The sequence below is a fragment of the Lemur catta genome, chromosome 3 (assembly GCF_020740605.2).
Source record: "Lemur catta isolate mLemCat1 chromosome 3, mLemCat1.pri, whole genome shotgun sequence".
In the NCBI taxonomy this organism is placed as follows: domain Eukaryota; kingdom Metazoa; phylum Chordata; class Mammalia; order Primates; family Lemuridae; genus Lemur; species Lemur catta.
This window is the reverse complement of record NC_059130.1, coordinates 27,598,157-27,620,599: the sequence shown is the minus strand read 5'-3', so window position 1 is coordinate 27,620,599 and position 22,443 is coordinate 27,598,157. Positions and strand designations below refer to the sequence as shown.

At 52.8% G+C, this 22,443-nt stretch overlaps 1 protein-coding gene and 1 long non-coding RNA gene across 3 annotated transcripts; both read right to left on the bottom strand.

Moving 5' to 3' along the window:
• Positions 1 to 1,298: 1,298 nt before the first annotated feature.
• LOC123634000 lies at positions 1,299 to 5,433 on the bottom strand. Its single transcript, XR_006733839.1, has 3 exons — positions 5,364 to 5,433; positions 2,158 to 2,348; positions 1,299 to 1,862 (listed from the first exon to the last, which is right to left on the bottom strand). It is a non-coding gene; the product is annotated as an uncharacterized LOC123634000 (long non-coding RNA).
• Positions 5,434 to 6,670: 1,237 nt separating this feature from the next.
• On the bottom strand, positions 6,671 to 21,841 carry NPR1 (natriuretic peptide receptor 1). 2 transcript variants are annotated; one of them, XM_045545126.1, is made up of 23 exons: positions 21,822 to 21,841; positions 20,300 to 21,108; positions 19,395 to 19,594; positions 18,865 to 18,978; positions 18,306 to 18,441; positions 17,853 to 17,944; positions 17,000 to 17,135; positions 16,683 to 16,767; positions 15,712 to 15,832; positions 14,892 to 14,966; positions 14,581 to 14,658; positions 14,024 to 14,128; positions 13,688 to 13,759; positions 13,419 to 13,575; positions 12,984 to 13,139; positions 12,540 to 12,708; positions 11,701 to 11,847; positions 11,485 to 11,608; positions 11,262 to 11,330; positions 10,782 to 10,956; positions 10,484 to 10,582; positions 7,797 to 7,888; positions 6,671 to 7,639 (listed from the first exon to the last, which is right to left on the bottom strand). In XM_045545126.1, exons 2-23 carry the CDS (start codon positions 21,012 to 21,014, stop codon positions 7,577 to 7,579), a joined length of 3,180 nt encoding a protein of 1,059 aa, XP_045401082.1. In that variant the 5' UTR covers positions 21,015 to 21,108; positions 21,822 to 21,841; the 3' UTR covers positions 6,671 to 7,576. The 2 variants fall into 2 exon arrangements, with proteins under 2 accessions (XP_045401082.1, XP_045401083.1); XM_045545127.1 differs by lacking the exons at positions 18,865 to 18,978; positions 21,822 to 21,841 and having other exon boundaries at positions 20,300 to 21,531.
• Positions 21,842 to 22,443: the final 602 nt, after the last annotated feature.

Genomic DNA, 22,443 nt, shown 5'->3' with positions numbered 1-22,443 from the left:
GGCTCACACTACCACACCAGGCTAATTTTTCTAGTTTTTTGTAGAGACAGAGTCTTGCTCTTGCTTAGGCTGGTCTTGAACTCCTGGGCTCAAGGGATCCTCCCGCCTCAGGCTCCCAAAGTGCTAGGATTACAGGCGTGACCCACCACACCTGGCTCACAGTCACTTTTATATACAGCTATTGCTAGCCATTCCCATGTAGGAATAGGTTAAAGGAATGTTCTGCCACTGACTAAGCTGACTCATCCAGCATTGTGACAGGGAGAGATCAGTGTCTGTAACAGTATGAACATATCCTACATGCTGAGCACTGGAAGCACATGGTTAGTAGAGGAAAGACAAGGTTTGAAGTATACAGAGCCAGAGACTAGGAAAATTCTTCCATTTTCCAATCATTGATGCCTAGTCAAAGCAGAAGTTCTCTTCTATCAGGAATATACTTGGTTATATAATGTATATCATTATAAACATATTTTTTCTTTTTTGATGAAAATTGTGCAAAATATAACTTATCAGAACTCTTATGTTTGTAGGGCATATACCTGTACCAGTATTACAAATGGCAAGTTTGTGCATGCAGTTGCATGCTGTATGCATCCCACTTATTGATAAAAAATAAACTTCATTTAACTTGACTCAAGGAAAGACTGAATTATCTTTCTTTTCCCTCCATAGAAAATATTATAAAATCATTGTCCTATGAAATGGCAAAAAGTATGCAACAAGAAAAGTAGCAAGTAATATTATAGACATGTGTCAGACAGTTAATAGAGATACTGTTATTTTTTTCTAGATTTTGAGATGTTTAGGTATTTGTCATCTTTTTGAAATTTGTAATTTGGGCTGTGCCTGTAGTCCCACCTATTTGGGAGGCTGAGGAGGGAGGATCCCAAGAGTTTGAGACCAGCCTGGGCAACATAGTGAGACCTCCCATCTCTAATTGAAAAAAAAAAAAAAAGAAAGAAATTTGGGCCGGGTGCAGTGGTTCAGGCCTGTAATCCTTGCACTCTGGGAGGTCGAAGCAGGAGGATAACTTGAGCTCAGGAGTTGGAGATCAGTCTGAGCAAGAGTGAGACCCTGTCTTTTCAAAAAATAAGAAAAAAAAGCCAGGCATCATGGGCATGCCTGTAGTCCCAGCTGCTCAGTAACCTGAGGCAGGAGGGTCGCTTGAGTCCAGCAGTTTGAGGTTGCTGTGAACTACCATGACCCCACTGCACTCTACCCAGGGCAACAGAGTGAGAGTCTCAAAAAAGAAAAAAAAAGAAGAGAAATTTGTAATTTATTGTAATTTCTTTTCACATTGTAATTAAATATTTCATAAGTAATTCTGTATTCTTTTTCCTAAAAAAGACACACCAAACTGTAAGCTCCAGGTCCCACAAAACCTGGATCCACCCTGGCTCGGGGCCAGCTGCAGAGAGACTTTGAGGAGACAGTAAACCTGCTTAGCGGAGTTTGTAGATAGAAATACCGTGTTCCATGTGATATAATCCTCCTCTTCCCCATATCCTGTATGAAATCTTTAGTAAAATCGGTATTTTTCACTTTAAAATTTAACAGAGAACAAGGTGGAAAAGGCTTGGATTAACAGCAGCAATGTGAGAAGAACTGTGTGGGTGGAGGAGGGGGTGTATGTGTGGCAGCAAGTAGAGTAATAGCCAGTTGTGTGACAGGCGTGGAGAGGTGACAGTCCTGCTCTCTGCATTCCTCAGTCTGTGCCTGGAAGCTTCTGCTGCAAATAGGGAGGCAAGTTGTCCAAGGGATGTAGACAAACTTGCAGGCGCTCACCCAGGATGATAAAGAGAAATCAGATCTTGGAGAATCTCTAAAGATAACCTGAGCTTTTGTACCCCCATGAAGAGCTGAAATTAAAAAAAAAAAAAAAGATATTACTTACAGATGGTCTTTGAGTTACGATTTTTCAACTTCATGATAGTACTTACATAAGCCATTGTTTTTCAAACAGTATTCAATAAATCATGTGAAATGTTCAACACTCTATTATAAAATAGGCTTTGTGTAAAATGATTTTGTCTGACTATAGGCTAATGTAAGTGTTCTGAGCACATTTCAGGTAGGTTAAGCTGAGCTATGAGGTTTGGTAGGTTAGGTGTATTAAATGCATTTTGACTTAAACAAATAATATTTTCAACTTACTTAGGATGGGTTTCTTGAGATGTAACTGCATTGTAGTTCAAGGAACATCTGTAGTGATGTTATAGTGCTGAGACTCCAATATAGAGGGGTGGAGAGGCAGGCATCATTGTTGGAAGAGAGAGGAGACATCTGCATGTTAGAAAGGCGGGTGCTAGGACCAGCCCAAGAGGTGGGAGGACCAATTGGCTTTTCTATAAATGTAAAGGGAATTTATATTAAATATCCAATGTCAAATAATTGATAATTCACATTGGAATGATGTTCATCAAATGTTAACGACTATTTTGATATCAGAATTTTAGGAGATTTAAAATTTGATCTCTATACTTTTTTGTCTAAGTGTGTGTTATTTCTAAGAAATGATAATGTCATTAGTCTTTTTTAAAAGCCTCTATTAGATATATCTGGTCTCCAAAGTCCTGATTCAGCTACTGAAATACCTCTACCCTTGCTTCTTCTCCCAACTATCACACGAGTGGATTTAGGTCATCCCAGGTTTCACAGTGTGTATAACAACTCATCTCCAAGCTTAACAAAACAAAGGATCCAACAAGATGCACCTTCCAGCCAGGTATGCATCTGTAGTCCTGGCTCAGGAGGCTGAGGTGGGAGGATCATTTGAGCCCCAGGAGTTTGAGACCAGCCTAGAAAACTGTGAGACCCCTGTCTCTAAAATAAAAACAAACAAAAAAGGATGCACCTTCCTTAGATGGCAGTTTTAGGGGCAAGCCCCCTTTTTCATAAATAAAATTATTCCCTCAAAAGGAATTCTGATGGTTGAAATATCTCCATCTTCTTATATTAGGAAGAATATTCTAATTACAGCAGTTTTAAAATAGAATGGTCTTAGTTCCAAGTCCCTGAAAGTTTTCCAATAGAAAATGAAAGATCACAGATATTTTAAAAAGAATTTGAGCCCTGGTAGGCAGTTGGATGGCATAGCCTCTGCTCTTTCTCCCAACACAAAGATTTTTATTTACTTATTTCATTTTATTTTTTATTTTTATTATTTTTGTTTGTTTTTTGAGACAGCATCTCGCTCTGTTGCCCCAGGTAGAGTGCAGTGGCATCACCATAGCTCACTGCAACCTCAAACTCCTGGGCTCAGGTGACATTCTTGCCTCAGCCTCCTGAGTAGCTGAAACTACAGGTGCCCACCATGATACCTGACTAATTTTTCTGTTTTTAGTAGAGACGGGATCTTGCTCTTGCTCAGGCTGGTCTTGAACTCCTGAGCTCAAACAATCTTCCCACTTCGGCCTCCTAGAGTGCTAGGATTACAAGTGTGAGCCATCATGCCCAGCCTCACAAAGATTTTTAGATCTTACTACTATCTCTCATTGAAAGTTCCAATCATATGCTGCATTGCACTTCCAGCTGTTCTCTGGATGTCAGCACCTCCTTATATCTAGCATTATGGTTTGTATAACTCATACTCTTAATAATACAAACACCTAGTTCTTACTACCTGCCAGTCAGTGTTCTAAGCATGTAACAGAAAGAATTAAGTCATGTAATCCTCAAAACAAGTCTATGAGGTAGGTCTTATTATGATCATTCTCAACTTACAGACAGAAAACTGAGGACAGAGAGAAGATGAGTAGTTGCCCAAGGTTCCATGAATTATGAGTGGCAGAGCTGTGATTTGAATCCAGGCAGGCTGTCTCCACAGTCCAGCCTCTTAACCAACACTGCACTGTCTCTCACTTGATAGAGGGGTGTAATTGTGCCAGTTCTGAACACCGAGATCTACATGCTATTTTGGCCGAAGAGTTTTTGCCTGCTGGGAGTTTGGTAGGCTGAGACAAAACAAGCTGACCCGACCGTAGGACACGTAACAGCCAAGGTATACTATATGCAGTCCATATTTGGAAGCCAAAGGCAATCAGTACTACTGAGGTAGTTGCATCAAGTCCAGAAGGGGTGCCACAGTGATTAACAGATGTGCTTAATTAAATATGGAATCTTCACTTTCGGAAACCCGTGTATGTGGTATGGAAGTGGGTGGCTGGGGTCTTTTCCTATGTGGAATCGCTCACTGCTTCTCTAACCTTGGCTTTGACCTACAGTCAAGTAGGTTCTTTCCCACTCTCACCCCCAAATTTCCCCTTTTCCTGGTAGAATTTGGTTTGGGAGCAGGTATGGGGTGTGGTCTTATCTTCCTCGAAAGCACCCTTGCCTCTGCTTTGTGCAACACCAAATTCGTCAGCATCCAGACCCTTTGCCCTGGTGGTAAACACCTCACATGGAATCTGTCTTGTGTTCCAACCCAAAGAGATTAAATCTCCCTGGACAGCATTATTTTTCTATGGTTAATTTATTTATTTTTATAGCTCATGCAACTTAATTAAAAAATGACTTTCAGACTACTAAACTGGCTTCTGCTGCTAAATTAGATTCCATGCATCTGTCCTGAAAGGTATAAATCTTCCAAAAAAAATAATGATTACTAAATGTAGTGCTATGATAAATAAATTACCCAAGCCCTTTGACGCAGGGAAAAGAGTGGGGTGGGGGAGGAGGTTATTTGTCTGGTTCAGCTCTGTTTTTTCCAGGCCCTGGCCTTGTGCTGGCTGGTTAGGCTGGGAAGCCCTCTGCACACCGGCCCCCCCCACCAAGGTGCCTTCCTAGCCTGCCCCCTCCAGCGGTGTCACGTGGGCTGATGAGATAATGTGTGTGCAAGCCTTTATCAACTCCAAGGCACAACTGAATGCCAATTATTGTGATTATTCTTATACCCCAGGGAAACCCTCTTGCCCGCACCCCTCCCAAACCTCCCAGGCGGGACAGCCCGGGAAACTCGGAGAGGCCAGACCGCCCCTCCCATATGGGCGGGGGTTCCTGGCACAGATCAGTCTCCCTGGCCTGGGGGGAGGGGCCTTATTGCCACCCTCCCGCCCCCAGTAATGGCTTTCCCAGTCTTTCCTGGCTTCTGGGGCCTTCCTCCGGAAGGAAATCTCCTCAGTTCCAGTGAAAGTTCTCGAGCAGCTGAAATCTGCTCCTTGGGCCTCTCCTCGCCCCCGCCCGCGGCCCCCTCCCCGGCTAGTGCCGGCGCTGGAGCCAGGCTGCCCCGGAAGGATCTGACCGGCAATTTCCTAGAATTGTCTTGCAGGAGCTCCTCGGTCGTCCCGCTCCCCACCTCATCTCAGTTTCCCCTCCCCAGAGCCCAAGTCCCTCTAGATGTCCCAGCCCCCACCCCGATCTACCTTCTTAAGTCCCCCAGTTCTCTTTGTCATAGCCAGTCTCTTCTGGGGCTGTCCGCTACCGGGGAGGAGGAGTTGGGGCACGGGTTGGGGCACGGGCGTCAATGTGGACACCTGGGCCCACCAGGAAGTTGAGTAGCTGTGGTTGCCAGGGCAACCATCTTTGGTCAGGCCCTCCGGGTGCTATTCACCCCGGCTTGGCTGGTGAGAAGGACTTGACCACGTAAGCTCCCTCTCCCAATAAATCCAGTCTGCCTGGGGCCAAAAAGGGTGGGTAGGAAGCACAAAACAAGAGGAGTCACTGGACAGGAGGGGGAACAATTTATCCTTTCTTCATCCCCAACCGCCACTTGTGTACCAGGCAGCACTGCCACGTAGCCAGACCTCCAAACTCCCCGTGCTCCTTCCTCTACCTCCAGGTCCCACAGGGCGGGCTCCAGGAAGGGCTCCGGGAGGTCGGGGGAGGGGCCTGTCTGCACTTGATGGATGGTCCTGAAGAAATGTCTGGCACTTTCCTTCCCCATGGGGGAGGTGAAGCTGCAGCCACCTCTCCCCCGCATTCCTGCCTGCCTGCCTAGGGCGGGGTGTGAGGGGGTGGCTGGAGCAGGGAAAGGAGGCCCTTTAGCCCAGATAAGAAGCATTTTGCTAACTATCACTCCCATTTGTCTACACTGATGTGGGGAATGGAGGAGCAGGTGGACAATCCCCAAATCTCAAAAAGGACTCCACATGGCTGGGCACGGTGGCTGGGCACGGTGTGCCTGTAGTCCCAGCCACTTGGGAGGCTGAGTGCGGAGGGTTGGTTGAGCCCAAGAGTTTGAGGCTGTAGTACACTATGATCACTCTTTTGAATGACCACTGAACTCCAGCCTGGGCAACACAGGCCAACCCTGTCTCTAAAATTATAAATTTAAATAAAGAAGAAAAAGGAATCCATATGTTCTCACCCCACTCCAACCCCCTTCCTGGCTCCCAGTCCTCTCCATTCAGTCCACACTAATTATATTATTCCTACTGTATGCCAACCATTGGGTAATATAGCAGTTCTCTGAGTGTGGTACACAGATCTTGGGAATCCCCAAGATTCTTTCAGGGCTAGATGAGGTCAAACAATTGTCATAATACCAAAACATTATTTACCTTTTCGACTATTGACATTTGCATCAGAAGTGCAAAAGCAATGGGGATAGAACTGCTGTTGCCTTACCTATTAATAAATCAAGGCAAATTAGGCATCAAATTCATCATTGTATTCTTCACTACCACACAACGAAAAGGCCAGTTTCTCTTAATAAAGCAGTAAAAAATTATTAACATAAAAGGGGTTTATTATTGTTCTCTTAAATGAGTTAATAAATAAGAATTTGTTTTAATTTCTAATATGCAAAAATCAATAGATATAACCACATAAACAAAGCTCTTTGGGGCCCTCAATAATTTTCAAGGGTGTAAATGGGTCTTTGGCCCAAAAGTGTCAGCACTGCTGGGTCATCCATAGGCTGTAACATGGTCTCCTCAAAGTTGAAGGTGAACTGCAGCCTTTTTCAGACCCTGCATTCCTAGCTTGAGAAGCAAGAGTCTTATTTGAAGTAGAGGTGGAGAACATGACTGTTTTCTGGCAACCCTCTCTCCCTCAAGAAGAGACACTGTAACTGGAATAAAGATTTTAATGGTCTCTGCCCACAGTGGAAGCAAGGCACGCAGGCCTGCGGCCCCTCTGTGCCAGCCGTTCCTCCCCTGTGTGCTGTGTCCACTGTTGGGTGGGGTGGGGTAGGGTATTGTGGCCCATGTGGGTTAGGCCCAGACATGGACTCCCCACTCCTAGATTCGCCTAGCCTCTTTTCGTATTCCCCCTCAGATGGTTGGTTCTTTCCCCTCCCAGTGAAAGTCACAGTGTAGCAAGGTTGAGGGAGGAGGATCAGGAATCCACAGTGCAGCTTGGCCTGAGTCGGGGTGGAGAGCAGGGCAGTGCCTATGTGCGTGTGCCTTGGTCCAGCGCTGTGAGCTCGGAGTTCTTCCCCATACCAGTCCTCTCTCAGAGGTTGTATCTGTTGTCTGCACTGGGGGCAGCACACCTGAGCTGTTCAACCCACTTCTCCAATCCTTTGGCAATGATGGGGCTGCTGTGGGTGAGGCTGAGGCCTGGCACTTCTCTGTCACCTCTGGCACAGGGTAGGGAAGTGTGGCAGAAACATAGGGACAGGAGGGAAGGCAAGTCAACCTCGGGTGCTACTGCCCTGCTCTCCCAGGAGCCAGTAAGTCCGAACCTTGCCTTTGCCCTGGAGGGAAAAAGAAGAGGAGGTTGGGGTGGAGAGTGGCAAACCCACTTTCCCAAATCAGATGAGAGGCCTAGGATGGGCCTGGGATTGGCTACTTGAGAAGGGTGACCCCTCTGGGACCCCAAGGGGTGGTGAGGGCAGAGGCTTCCCTCTCTACCTTCATCTCTACATCCCCTCGAAGCTCCAGCTCAAAACCACCAAACTCCTCCAGGACAGCCTTGGTCTCAGAAGACAAGTGGATCTTCAGGGCTGGGGAGGATAGGGGAGAAAGGAAGGTGAGGAGTGCAAGAGATACAGGTTGGAAAGTGGAGGCAGAAGAGATCGGGGACCGTGGGCACAGACAGATGCTCTCCTTCCTTTTGGCCAGGAAGCCTAGTTCAGAGAGGTCCCAGCCCCTCCAATAGTGTGAGACCATATTAGCTTCTCCTTTAGAATTCTAGAGCTGTGTTGTCCAATATGGTAGCCACCAATCACATGTACCCTGTTTAAATATAAATTAATTAAAAGTAAAAACAGTTAAAAATTCAGAGCCTCAGCTGCACTAGTCATATTTCAAGGAATCAATAGCCACATGTGCCTCTAGGGCTACCATATTGGACAGCGCAGATTATAGAATGTTTTTGTGACTGCAGAAAGTACTATTGGACAGCACTGCCCTGGAGCGTCACCAGGCTCTAGAGAGACAGGACAGCAGAGTGGTTAGGAGCTCACACTTTGGATCCTGCTCTGCTTCAGGATGAATCTCGGCTTGGATACTTGCTTGGGTAAGAAATATAAACTCTTTGGCCAGGTGCGGTGGCTCACACCTGTAATCCTAGCCCTCTGGGAGGCCGAGGCAGGTGGATCGTTCGAGGTCAGGAGTTCGAGACCAGCCTAAGCAAGAGCGAGACCCTGTCTCTACTAAAAATAGAAAGAAATGATCCGGCCAACTAAAAATATATATAGAAAAAATTAGCCAGGCATGGTGGCGCATGCCTGTAGTCCCAGCTACTTGGGAGGCTGAGGCAGTAGGATCGCTTGAGCCCAGGAGTTTGAGATTGCTGTGAGCTAGGCTGACGCCACGGCACTCACTCTAGCCCCGGCAACAAAGCGAGACTCTGTCTCAAAAAACAAACAAACAAAAAAAATAAATAAAAAAATAATAAACTCTTTGTGCCTCATTTCCCTAATCTGTGAAATGTCGATAGTGACAGTACTCATCTCAAAGCCTTGTGGAGGTTAGGCTGGGCAAGGTGGCTCACGCCTATAATCTCAGCACTTTGGGAGGCCGAGTACAGGTGGATTGCTTGAGGCCAGGAGTTCAAGACCAGCGTGGACAATATAGTGAGATCTCATTCATCTCAAAAAAATAAAAAAAAATTTTAAAAAGGAAACCCTTGTTGTAAGGGTTAAATTTAACATTCATAAAGTATTTAAATAAAATGTGGCACATGGTAAGCACAATACAAGTTGTTGCAATCACTATTTGACTCTGTACCCTCATTTTATGGCTAAGGAAGTGAGGCCTAGGGTAGATCTGCCCAGGCTGCTGAGGAGGCCAGTGATGGAGTGGGGCCCAGTATTCCTGCACCCTTTAACTGCTCTCTGAATCATATCCCTACTTCCTCTGGGGTCTGTTTCACAGCAAGCTAGTTTTATTGAATAATTTCTTTCTTTTTTTTTCCTGAGACAAGAGTCTCACTCTGTTGCCCCAGCTAGAGTACCATGGCATCAGCCTAGCTCACAGCAACCTCAAATTCCTGGGCTCAAGTGATCCTCCTGCCTCAGCCTCCCGAGTAGCTGGGGCTACAGGTGTATGCCACTGTGCCTGGCTAATTTTTTCTATTTTTAGTAGAGACAGGGTCTCACTCTTGCTGAGGCTGGTCTTGAACTCCTGACCTCAAGTGATCCTCCTGCCTCAGTCTCCCAGAGTGCTAGGATTACAGGTGTGAGCCACCGTGCCCTGCTAACAATTTCTGAGAATGTGCTCCTTGAGGACTAGACCTTAGCAAGGGGCTCTACCCTGACAGCCCCAAACACAGAACCCAGTAATATTTGCTGGACCAGATCCCTCTGGGCTGCCGGCACAGGCTCCCACGTAGCCTTTCTCGTACCATGAGGTGTGGAGGGGTCCACACAGACTCCCCAGCTAACTCTGGGTCTGAGTCATCTTTGTATCCCAGGGCCTGGCACTCAGTAGCTGCTCAATAATGTTTACTGAATTGAATTGTGTTGAATACATCAGGAGGCTAGAAGATAAACAGGAAGTTAAGACCAAGGGAAGGGTGGGAGCAAGCGTTTATTAAGTACCTACTGGGTGCCAGGTATTGTGCTAGGTTTTTACAACCCTGAGATAGGCATCATTTTACAGATAGAGTTGAGGCTCAAAAAAGCTGAACGACAATTTTGTGCTAGGCATTTTATGTGGTTTTTCTCACATAACTCCTATGGGATAGACATTTTATTCTTATTTTACAGATGAAGAAAACCAAGGCCCAGACAGGTACAGCAAACTAACACACAACTAGCTGTGAAGCTGAGATGCACGCCCAAGTGCGCTGGCTCTGAAGCCCTTTATACTACCCTGAAAAGGGAGCAGAGGGACTTAAAGGAGGACTCCTGCTGGGAACTGTTGAACATTGGCCTGGAAGTACTTGTACGGCACTTGGCAAGAGGGTGCAGCTGGAGTCCGAGTCTCTTGATTAGAGTCAAGGCGATGAGCCCAGACTGAACTAGTATGAGAAGGGGACTTGGGAGGAGAGGGCTAGGAGCTGGAACAGGGATGGTGTAGGAAGGAGCTGCCCACAGGGTGGCATTGTCCCTGGCCGCCCTGCCCTCCCCACTCCCTCCAGGAGGGCACTGTACCTTCCCCGTTGGACTCCATCCTTGAGGCCGTGTTGACTGTGTCCCCAAAGAGACAATAACGGGGCATCTTCAGCCCTACCACTCCGGCACACACGGGTCCTGGGAGGGGCGAGGGAGAAAGCAGAGCCCATCAGCAAGGGGGCAGGGAGGGGTGTTCAGGGAGGGAGGTGGGTGCTCCAGGAGAGTGAGGAGGTGGGATCTGAGGTCCCAGCTGTGCGTGTGAGCCTGCGTGTTACGAGGGGGTGCGGAGTGAGAAGTCTCCCTTCTGAAGCTCTAGGCCTTTGGGGCGCTGCCTCACCTGTGTGGATGCCAATGCGCAAGCGCAGCTGCTCCTGGGGCCGGTGGCGGATGCGGAAGGAGCGCACAGCATCCAGCAGCGCCAGGGCCATGCGGGCCACCTCCGGGGCATGGAGCCGCCCGTTCCGCACTGGGAGCCCCGACACCACCATGTAGGCGTCGCCAATGGTCTCTACCTGCGTGGGGAGGAGGGTTGGGGGTAGAGGGTGCAGGACATGAGGGCAGGAACTTTCTCTTCCCTGTGCCGCCGGTCACACCGTGTGCACTGTCACTCTGTCCCCCACTCCGCCTGCCGCTGTCTTTGCTCATCCCCCATTCTGCACGATTTCTCTGTTTCTGGGTCTCCCTGTGTCACTATCTCTGCCCATGTCCCTTGGTCTCCTCTCTTAAGACTCCACATCGTTCTGTCTGCCTCTCACTTTTTTCTGACTCTGTCCATGTCTGTCTGTCTGTCCCTTGCCATCCGTACTCCCACCCTCACCTTGTACACATCAAAGTTGTCTATGACAGCATCAAAGCAAGTGTACAGGTCATTGAGCAGGGTCACCACCTGGAAGGGAAGAGAAGCTAAGAGGGACAGGGAATAAGGGACCCCACCTGGGGTTGGGGGAAAAGTGGAAGCAGGAGGAGGGCCCCATGGAATGGAGATGCTAAGCCAAGCCACTGGCCTGCTGGTCTGACACCTGTGGCTGACCCCAGCTTACCTGCATGGGCGTGCTCTCTGCTGACAGGGCTGTGAAACCGACAATGTCACTGAAGTAGATGGTGACACTGTCAAAGGCCTCGGCCTGGACCGTCTCCCCACGCTTCAGCTGCTCAGCCACTGAGCTAAGGGGTCAGGCAGGTGCAGGATCAGAAGGTGGGTGGGGCCGGGCCTGGGGCTGTGTTTGGGGGTGGGGTCCCCAGATACAGGCACTCACTGAGGCAGAATCTGGTAGAGCAGGGCCTCTGCCTTGCGCTTCTCCTCCAGGTACGCTTGGGTCCGCTCCTCCACCAGTTCCTCCAGGTTGTTGGCGTACTGCTCCATGCGCGACAGCAGGTTGTCCAGGATGTTGCTGCTGTTCTCCCTGGGGCGGGGGTGGGGGGGGCAGTGAGAGAGGAGCATGTGGTCCTACCCTGAGTGCCCACCCCGGGCACCCACCTTGCCCAGGGTGTAGCAGCAGCTCTGAAGAGTCAGGGCCGGGGCACAGCAGCATAGAGGAGCAGGGAAAAAGGGTAGGAGGAAAGTTTAATTCATCGCTGAGACCCCAGTGTCAAGCATGAAGCTTCAGACATGGATATTTTGCTCATCTTTGTGCTATGAACACAAGGAGGTAGAGCAGGTGGAGAAGGACTAGCGTCAGCTGCGGACAGAGCGGTGGCGCACAGGCCGCAGAGGGCTGTGTCTGGAGGAAGCGGGCTCCAGTGGGCACACGGGGAAAGGGCGATCAGGGGCTGGGGCAGGGGCTCCTGTGGGTGGCTGAGAGCCCACAGGGGAGGAGACGGGAAGGTGGGAGCCCAGGGTGTGTGGCTGATTTACTCTGCACACTGCTGATAAGGCTAGGGGCCAGTGGGGGCAGTGGGCAGAAGGGTGTGGGGTATCAATGGTGGAGGGAAGGGTAGGAAAGGTGGGAGATGGTGGGGACAGTGAGTCATACAGTCTTTGCAAAGGCAGCCGTGTATGGGAAGTCCTCTGCTGCTGCAGGGACAAGACAGAAGTGTTGGGTATATGGTAGCTGTGATAGGGGAGCCTGGGGGACTCACAACTAACACCAGAGACCTGTTAAACTTGCGCAGCGTCAGGCGGATCTGCTGGAATGGTGGCCTCTCCTGTGGGTCCTCGGCCCAGCACCGCTGCATCAGCTGCCCCAGCTCCTCCAGGTGGCTCTGCAGGGCCAGGGAGGGCCGGAAGGGGGGCTGCTCACCCCGAATCACACGCTCGATGATCTCTGTATTGTTGGGGGGAGAGGGGCTGAGGAGTGGGCTTAGCCAAGGGCCTAGTGAGAGACTGGAGGCAACCAGCTTGGCTGGGTTGGGGCAGTCCAGGACCAACATGTGGAGCAGGGGAGCTGGGCGGGCAACTGGTCACTGGCAGCAGCGGGTCAAGCAGTGGCCCAAGCCCCATTCCAGAAGGAAGGTGTGGTGGTGCCTCCAGGGTCCCTCTCCTTGGGGCCGGGGTTAGTTGAGGCTGCGGCAGGGATATGGGGAAGTATGGTCCTCTCACCTTTGGGACTGAGGTCCAGACCTTCCACGTGGAAGACCCCACTCCTCAGGGCAATCTCCTGAAGGATGATCCCAAAGCTGTACACATCACCAGCCTGGGAGCCCCGGGCATGGGGTGAAGCCATTCGCAGGAGCTCAGGAGCTGTCCACAGCTTTTCTGTGGGTCAGAGGTCAGGAGTCACAGGGTGAGGAAGCCCAAAGCTCAGGGTCGAGGGGGAAATAAGGATGTGGCCAAGATTGATCCAGACACATCAGACCAAGTGTTAGAGCCAAAAGAGGCCTTAGAGACCACTTAGTCTGAACTCTCCCCTTTCACCGATGAATGAATTGAGGCTGGAGTCAGGAAACTCGTGCCCAAGGCCATCAGAGGCGAGGCATCGGTCCCCTACTGGGTGGTGCTCAGGGTGGGTGTTAGGGGTTGAGAGTCGGGGCTCACTGGCATAAAGGGTGTGTCCTTGCTCTGGCTCCGGGTCCCTGAAGCTCTCCAGCCCATAGTCAGTGATCTTGAGCACAAAGCGCCCATCTACCACGCAGTTGGATGACTTGAGGTTCCCATGGGAGCAAATGGCCCCATTGTGTAGAAACAGCATACCCTGGGAAATTTGGGGAGGCAGAGGTCTTGGGCATGAGTGGGACCTCCAACCATGGCCAGGAGAAGCATGCCTGGACCCTCCCCACATGTCTAGTGGACCCTCCAGGGCCTACCTTGACGATGTCATTGGTAAGAGAGTATCGGAACATCCAGTCCAGGGTGATGCTCTCATTCTCTAGAATGTCCTGCTGGGGCAGGGAGGGTCAGACCAGTCCCCTGCAGACTCCCCCTGGGAGTGGGAGGAGGGTGCAGGGTCCTACTGACATAAACCATGGAAAAGGACAAAGCCTTGGATTTACTGCAGTGCTGTTGCCCTTCCCCCACTCCCACCTTCCAGGTGGAGCCAAAAAGTTCAGAAAGAGGAGGCGGCTTGCCTGGGGTCATGTGGCCAGTCAGGGGCAGAGCCAGGGCTAAGACCCAGGTTTCCTGACACCCGCTTGTCCCCTCACCTGCAGGCTCCCACGGGGACAGTACTCTGTGAGGATACAGATGTTGGGGGGGTCGGTGCAGGCACCCACAAACCTGGTCAGGTGTTCATTCTGCACATCCCGCATCTGCAGGTGGGAGCCAGCATCAGGAGCCTGACAGACACCTCGCTCCTCACCAAGTTGCCACTAGCCCTGGGGACCCTCACTCTCCTCAACTCACTATTCATTTTCTGCAGACATTTGCGAGGACCTTCGCTGGTGATTCCCACCCATGTTCTTTACCCACTCTGCCCTAGAATCTGCTCCTTACTCCCTCTGCCTCCCAAGCCCTCTACCCCCTGGGGCATCTGTGTATGGCCCCTTAAGGACCTTCCTCCAGGGTATCCCCAGTGATCCCATCTCCCATCTTATGCTCCCCCCTCTCCTAGCCACAAGACGCAAGGGCCCATCCCAGGGCCACAGTCCCTACCCTTTCCTGGGATACCCCGAGGCCCCTCCATAGCCAGCTGTGTTGGCCAACCTCCCTTGTGTCCCCATGGGACCCTTCTCCAGGCCCCCGCCTCACTCCCCCACATTACATGCTTCAGTTCAAACAGGACTTTTCGTGTCAGCTCAATTCGTTTCCGGTTCACACGTTTCACAGCCACGAGGTTGCCCTGGGCCAGGAATGGAGACTGTCACTGTGAGGAGCATGGGCCTGTGCCCTGGGAACTCCAACTGCTCCGACAGCCCACCCCTCCCCCAGGACCCTCAACTGGTCCCAAGGACCCACCCCGAGGGCCCCCAGCTGCTTCCTGCAAGCCCAGTCCTGCCCTGGGCCCTCCCCCAGGTCTCCATCAGAGCACACCCATGTCCCAGTCCCCAGGACAGTGATCATTCCCCAGCCCACCTTATAATATGCTGTTTTGGCAAAGACCTGGAACTGGCCCTCTGTGGTCAGCAGGGAGCCATAATTGGAGCCTCTCTGCAGGGGTGGAGAGTGGGAAGGGTGGTCAGCCATGGGCCTAGTCTGCATCCTGGTTGCTTGAGCTCTGGTCTTTCTTTACCACCTTGCCTTATCTTTGTGTCACCCTCCTTTATATTCCATGTCTTGAAGTCCTCTCCTTATTTACTTGTCTTTTTTTTTAAGAGGTGAGGTCTTGCTGTGTTGCCAGGTTGCAGTGCAGTGGCTTTCACAGGTTTGATCCCACTACCTATCAGCAAGGGAATTTTGACCTGCTCCATTTCCAACCTGGGCCAGTTCTCCCTCCTTAGACAATCTGGTGGTCTCTCGTTCCCTCCAGGAGGTCATAATATTGATGCCAGACTTAGTGTTGACACCCCACTGGCATAGTGCACTGTGCAGCTCAGAACTTCTGCACTCAAGCAATCTTCCCACCTCAGCCTCCCGTGTAGCTGGGACTTCAGGCACACGCCACCATGCCTAGCACTTTATGTGTTTTTCAAAAAATGTGTTTTCACATATACTGTCTTCTTTGACCTTTGAAAGAGCCCTGTAAGGGTGACTCTATGGCTGTAATCATCATGTGAAACAGTCTCAGAGAGGGACTGGGATTCGTTCAAGGTCACACAGCAAGTGAAGGCAGAACTGAGACTAGAACCCTGCTCTCTACCGTCCCATCAGACACTGCCCTGGTGCTCAGCTCTCCTTTACTACCCTCCCCAACGCACACATCCACCCAGACACACACAAGCCCCACTGTTCTCACCCCGCTCAGGGTCAGCCTGCTGCCCGCGTTCCGCAGGTGCCTCTCAAGGCTGCTGGGCTGTACGTCCTCCCAGCGGATCCGCCACAGCTCCGAAGCCAGCTCCTTCTCCAGCTGCATCTTCCTGGGGCGTGAAGCCTGCATCTGAGCCCATGTCTGAGGCCCTGACCCGGGGTGGGAGTGCTCAGTAGCCCCTCCTCACACCCCTGGGACCACTCCATGTGCTAAGAGATGGGTGGGGGAATTCTGTCCTCAGGGCTGAGAGCCAGGATGCCGGCCTGGGTGAAATTCTGCCTCACCAGGGACTTTGGCGTGGACACCTCAACGTCCTCCTTTGGAAATTGGGGGCCTTAATAACTATTTCCTTCTTAACTATTGTAAGAATGAAAAAAAAAATACTGTGTGTCGAAGTGCCTGGCACATAGTGTAAGCTCAACCCGCATCGATTTTCTCCCCTGCCTCCTTACTCTCCTGTATCATTAACTTCTGTCCTTGCATTTTAGTCTCCACTGGTAGGCGGGAATGGGGCTCATTCAGCTCTGTTCTCCACTCTAGCTTTGGCACCTGGCACACAGCAGGATTCACCACCTCTGCTCAACAAATAAGGGCCTAATCCTGAAGGTTCTGAACCAGTGCTTCCCATCTGGCCTGTAGGAGTAGCAAGGGAGACCAGTCTACAGGCAGAGTCCGCACCCCCATGATGTCACTCCCAACTTTGCTGCTCCTCCTTAGACCTCTCAGATGCTCCCTGGCCTCTGCTATCCCTGTCCCTTCTCTCCCCTGTCCCATTCCCTCCTCCCTTTCTCTTCTCTGGGTCTTAAGGCCCTCATCTCCCTTGGCCTTCCCCTGCTGCCCTTTCACCCCTTCCCCCTTCCCTCAGGGTCCTTGCCACCTCCTCTGCTGTTAGTTCTCCAGGCCACCCCTCCAGCGCCCCCCCCACCCGCCTCACTCACCATGCCCATGCCACAGCTCACCTGTATATGAAGAAGGAGACAATCAGAATGCTGAGCAGGGAGAGGCTGCCCACCAAAGCCAGCACCTCCAGCATGGAAAAGTGGTCTGCAAGAGAGAGTCCGAGTTGCAGCAAGAGAGATTTGGGTTCGACAGCAGAAGGAAGAACCTTCTAATAGTCAATCAGTGAACTGGGAGGATGGATGAAGGGAAGAAAAGGGCAGGAGGAGTCTTTCTCCAGAGAACCCTCAGCGTGAGAGAGGAGCACCTATTTGACTCCACTTAGGGGGAAGGAAGCAGCATCTCCAGAATGGAGGCCTGGAAGGCCAGGGCCAGTCACCTTGGTTGCAGGCTGGGTCCTCATTGTCAAAGCCACATTTGGGGATGTCAGGAGGAGGGTATCCCAGTGGCCAGTTCAGTTTGCGCCCTGACACGGCCACCAGCTCTTGGGAAGTCCCATTGTAGTTCAGTACAACCTATGGGAGAGCAGGAGTGGTGGGTGGGCGAGAGCCTGGGGGGAGGTCTCCTGTCTAGTGGGGCAGTCCTGCCTCTCACCTGCCCCAGCTCTGCTTCAGGGCCTTTATCTGGGCTGTCAACCCTTCACTAAGCCCCTGCTGTGACTGGACACAGAGACCTCATGCCCATGCACATGTTACCAAGGTGTAAACACTTGAAAACTATTCAAGGGCTTTAAAAAGAAAATGCCATATAGAACCCTACTCCTACACTCAGAGTTTATACTCTTGGTTGAGGCACATAGAAAACAGGAAAAGGTAGTGCCTCAGTCTACATGCCCAGGCCTAATCCACGTCCCCCTCTTCTAGGAAGCCTCCTCTGGATGATCTGTTCCTTGATTCCTTTGGCCCCAATCCCTTCCTGTCCCCTCTGCACTTAGAGAGCTGTGTATTGTACACTCCACTAGGCCCTCAGTTGGCCTGTCTCTGCTGGGAAGCAGTCCCACCTGCCTACCCTAGGAGCTCCCTGAGGTTCCCCAAGTGTGATGCCTGGGAGTCTTTATCATTCTGGTTGCTCCCCCAGACTGGAGATGGGTGTTTTATCCAGGGCTCTCATAAGTGTGCAGGCATGGTGGAGTGACCACAGAATAAACAAGTGCCCTGGCAGGGCTGTTGGGGGAAGTAGGAGGATGAGATGTCACTCTGAGTTGGTACTTTCTCTTGGGTGCACAAACTTACTCTGAAGGCACCAGTTTCAGGATCCATATCCCAGAGGGAGAAGTCAGTCTCCCGATCTCCATTGCTGTCAATTTTCAGGTATCCTGTCACACCTGGGGGTATGGGGGCAGATGGCTGTGTTCTGAGAGAATGGAAGTTCAGGGATGCCCTACTTCGTCTCTCCATGCCCTGATCTCTGCCTTGCCCTCCAAACATATATATGTACAGAACAATAGTAACTAGTAAAAGGGACAGATGTTTCAGCAGCAGGAATGATTGAAGTTGGACATTTAGGGGGACTTCTGGAGGGAAAAAGGGCCTGAAGGAAGCTGTGGAGGTAAAGAAGGGAGGAAAAGACTGACATGGCGAGTGACTACCTGTGCCGTGGGGCTGCAGGCTTCTCATGGCCTCCCGTGGGACCCCTGCAACCCCCCCTCCCCCATCAGCCCATTCCAGCCACTTCTAGGCCTTGACCTTGGAAGCTTCGGTTCCACATCCGCTGAGTGATGTCCTCCCCATCAGTGACTGTTCCCCCATGTGCCAGAGTCTCTGTCACTGCTTGGACATAGAGCAGAAGCCCATCATGGAAGGATGCTGGGATGGTGTTCACCTGTAGAGGCAGGCAGAGCTCATCTGTGGTGGGAGGTAGGAAGGGCACAGAGTGGGGTGCTGCAGGGGAGGGAACAGGAGGCACTGGGAGCTCGGAAGAGGATGGGAGAAAATGACACCCCCACATTACAAAGAGATTTTACTACTTAAAAGATGCCTTCGCATATACCACTGCTTTCTGAATTCTGCTAGGCAGATAGGATAAGATGTATTGTCTCAATTTGCCTGATGAGGACCTGAGTTTCAGAGCTTGAACTTGCCGTGTCCCCATCCATTATTAAGAAAGATAAGAGAACAATGGGAAGGGAGAGAAGGAGAGACCTGGGAATACTGGGATGGCTGAGAGGACAGGATGGAGACTGGCAGGGGGTCATGGAGTGAGGGCTGGAGGTCCACTCTGGAGGGTCCCAGGACCCCCTCCTACCAGGCCATCCTCCATGGTGAAGTTGAACTGCTCATGGGCCAAGTGTTTTAGCTGCTTCAGGAATTCCAAGTACTCAGGATTGTCCGGCTCTTTATATGTAATGATTTTGGCAGCCTGAGGAGGGGGTCAATGGAGAGGGGGAGTTGGGAGCTGACTCCAGTTCTCCCACTACTATGGGGTCCCAGTTGTTGGGCGGCTACCTCCTACAGCTGCATCTCTGCTTAGCTCAAGGCCAAACTGGACCCTATGTCCTACATGAGGTGATGCCTGCTCCAAAGCAGGGGATCCAATGGGATGGCTTCTCCAAGTCCTGCCCAGTCTGTGCGACTTTAGTGTCCTCCCACCTCAGCCCATTCTTTTATCTTTTGAGCCCCCTGGCTCTGAACCTCCCTGGCCAGACCCCTACCCTTCATTGCCTAACTCCCTGTGAACACTGACAACCTCTTTTCTGGAATCCATTCAGACACTGAAGGACATAGTGTCCCAAAATGATGTGCCACCAGCTCAGAGTCCCACAGCTTGGCACTCACCTGAAAGGCCTGGCGGGCACTGACATCCTGCCCATCCCCTCTCTCCCAGGGCCTGCGGGGAGCAGAGCCCTGAGCACCTTGCAGACTTTGCCCAAAGACATCCAGGTGGAAGAAAACATAGTCTTCTCCACTCAGGCCGGCTTCCAAGGCCAGGAGCATGAGGGTTCTGAAGGCATCTGGGGAGCCGCAGATGTAGATAACTGGAGGGGAAAAGGGAGTTAGTGAGAGAGCCTAGGTACTAGGGGAGACAGGAGGGGAAGGGAAGCTGGGGCACCCAGGGGAGGAAGTTTAGAGATGGGGGCATGAGAAACCAGTAAGAGTTAAGTGGCAATTCTTGGCTGAGTCTAGAACACAGCAGGAGAAAGAGGAAGAAGGGTGGGAGGAGGAGGTGTGAGGGGGCAGAGGAGAGGGAGCAGAGATAGGGAGAGGGGGACAGTGGAGCTGAAGGTGGGGAAGGTGGGGCCAGGAGGAAGGAGAGGGAGAGGTGGGGCCAGCTAGAGAGGGGATGGGGAGAGGAGAGAGAGTGTGGGAGCGATGGGAGGAGAGGGTGGAGGAGGGGAGAAGGCTGCAGGGAAGAGAGAAAATGGGGGAGAAAGAAAGGGAGCTAAGCGGCGCTGGGATGGCACAGGCATGTTCTCGCTCCTGTTATCTATGGAAGAACTGGTGGGACGGAGTGGGGCAGGGAGTGGGGGAGGTGGGGGGTGGGAAGGTGAAAAGACTGGGGCGGGGGCGGTGTGGAAAAGAGGGGGATAGGAACTCAGAGGCGGAGGGGGCTGGGAAGACTGAGACAAGAACGAAGAGCAGCGAGAAAGGAGAAAACTGGCCCAGAGAAGAGAGGAAATCCCGGTGCCTTTGGCGGGTCAAAGGGAGGCCAAGCGGCGGGACCCAGTGTGCCCGCCTCTCACCTCGGCCTTTGCGCCGCATGGTCCGCAGCAGCATGGTGTAGTGGTCGTGGTCGCCCTCGGCGAACTCGAGGTGGTCCACGGTGATGTTGAGGCGGTCGCTGACCCGTATATACAGCCCCTCCACTAGGAAGAAGCAGCGCTGGTCGTCGCCCGGCCGGTAGGCGTAGAGCACGAGCGCCTGGCGCTCCCAGCCCAGCCGTCGGTGCAGCGCCGCCACGAAGTCGCCCAGCTTGGCGTAGCTGGGCCCGGCGCGGGTGGTCAGCGCATACTCGTCTTTGGCCCCGAAGCCCAGCGCGGGGGCGCCCGCCGTCAGCAGCGGCACCCGCCAGTGCGCGGTGAAGCGCCCCACGGGGGCTGCGGCGTACACGCAGCCCGGGCCCAGGAACACCGCGGGGTTGTGCTCCCACTTGAGGTCCACCGCGGCCAGGGGCGCGGCGGTGTCGGAGCAGACGCCCAGCGCGTTCTCGCTGCTGCCCAGCACCGTGCGGACCGTCCAGCCCGGCAGTAAGTCGGGCTGCGCCTTCACCCGGGCCAGGGCCAGCTCCACGGCGGGTCCCACGCGCGCCCAGGACCACGGGTACGAGGTGTTGGCCAGCGGCAGCACCACGGCCACCGTCAGGTAGCCCGCGTGGCTGCCTCGGAGCAGCAGCAGCAGCGGCGGCAGGAGCAGGAGCAGGCGCAGGCGGGCGCCGGCCGGGCGCAGGGGGCCTGGCATGGCCTCAGCGGGCACCGTGGCGGGCGAACGCTCCCACCATGGCCTCCTCGGTCCCCTCCGGCTCAGCGGCCCGTCCCAGGCATCGGGCGCGCCCCTAAGGGAAGGAGCGGGGCGGGGGCGCTCACCCCGGGGCTCGCTGCCCCCGGTATCTGCGACAGTCAGGGCTAAGAGCGCGAGGGGCGCGAACCCAGGCGGGCGTGCCACGGAGGGGTGCGTGGAGCAGGTGGGCGCTAGGAGAGCGTCGGGCCAGAGAGGACCAGAGTGTGAGCGACCGTGTGTGTGTGTGTGTGTGTGTGTGTGTGTGTGTGTGTGCGTGCGCGTGAGAGAAAGAGAGAGAGAAGCGAGCGAGCGAGCGCTCGGGGCAGAAGGATGGGAGAGGGCGCGCGAGGGACGGATGGGGAGTGAGTGTTAGCAGGCGTGCGTGAGCGCCTGCCCCAGGGCGTGTGCCAGAAGGGGCGTCCCGCTGGCCCGAGTCTCCCGCTGTCCGGGGGTAAGCGTGGAGGACCCGAGCCAAGCTCCGAACCCTGCCTCCCGGCCGCTTCCCCTCCCAGACTCGGTGACAGAAGAGCCAATCCTGGATCTTTAACTCCTTCCTGCCCCTAAGGCTCCGGCTCGCCCCCGCCCCCCAGCCGGCGCGCTTTCCCTGCAGACCCTCTTCCCGCTTCCGCGCTGCCCTCGGTCTTCCAGCTCCGCGGAGCGGCGCCTTCCGAAGGGGCGCCCTTGCGGGGCCCGGGGGAGGGCTGAACAGAGATGTATGTGGGAGCAGCCAGGGGCCGCTTGCGCCTCACCTTTTCCCTCCCCTCCTACCTGATTTCCTCTGGGGATGAGGGAAAGATGTGCTGTTTGGGATCTTGGGAGCAAACAGTGTGAGTGTGTGGATGTGTGTGTCTGGGGGGCGGGGGGCGGGAGGGTGACGGGTTTCTGGAGGCGTTAAAGTAAAGGCGTTAAAGTAGGAGCGCCCGGAGTGCTCATTACCTAGTCCGTCCTAGGATTCCCCTCCCCTTTCGTCCCCTCCGCCTTCCAGATTGTGCGGGTTAGCCTTGGGATAAGGACCAGGTGGGAGAGCTTAATTAACTCTTTAGTTCCCAAATGATTGTAGGAAGACAGGGAGAGCTGGTGGGTGGCTGGGGGTGGGGAAGAAGTGGACCTCAGAGCTGTTCCTGGAATGTGAGTGTGTGTTTGTTTTGTGTTGAGGAAGATTGTCAAAATGGAGTCTGTGGTGGCCGTGGGAGATGGTCTTGGAAATGACCATAGGAGGCGTAACTTGGGCAGAGGGTTTTGGGGCACTTGACAGCGAGGCCCCTGGTCTAAACCACTGTGGAATCAGTCTGCCCTCTAATGGTCAGCAGGAGTCATTGACGGTATTGCGCCGCAACCTCTCCAAGCTTCGCCTGAGCAGGACCTAATATAGGAAACTTCTGTTAAACAT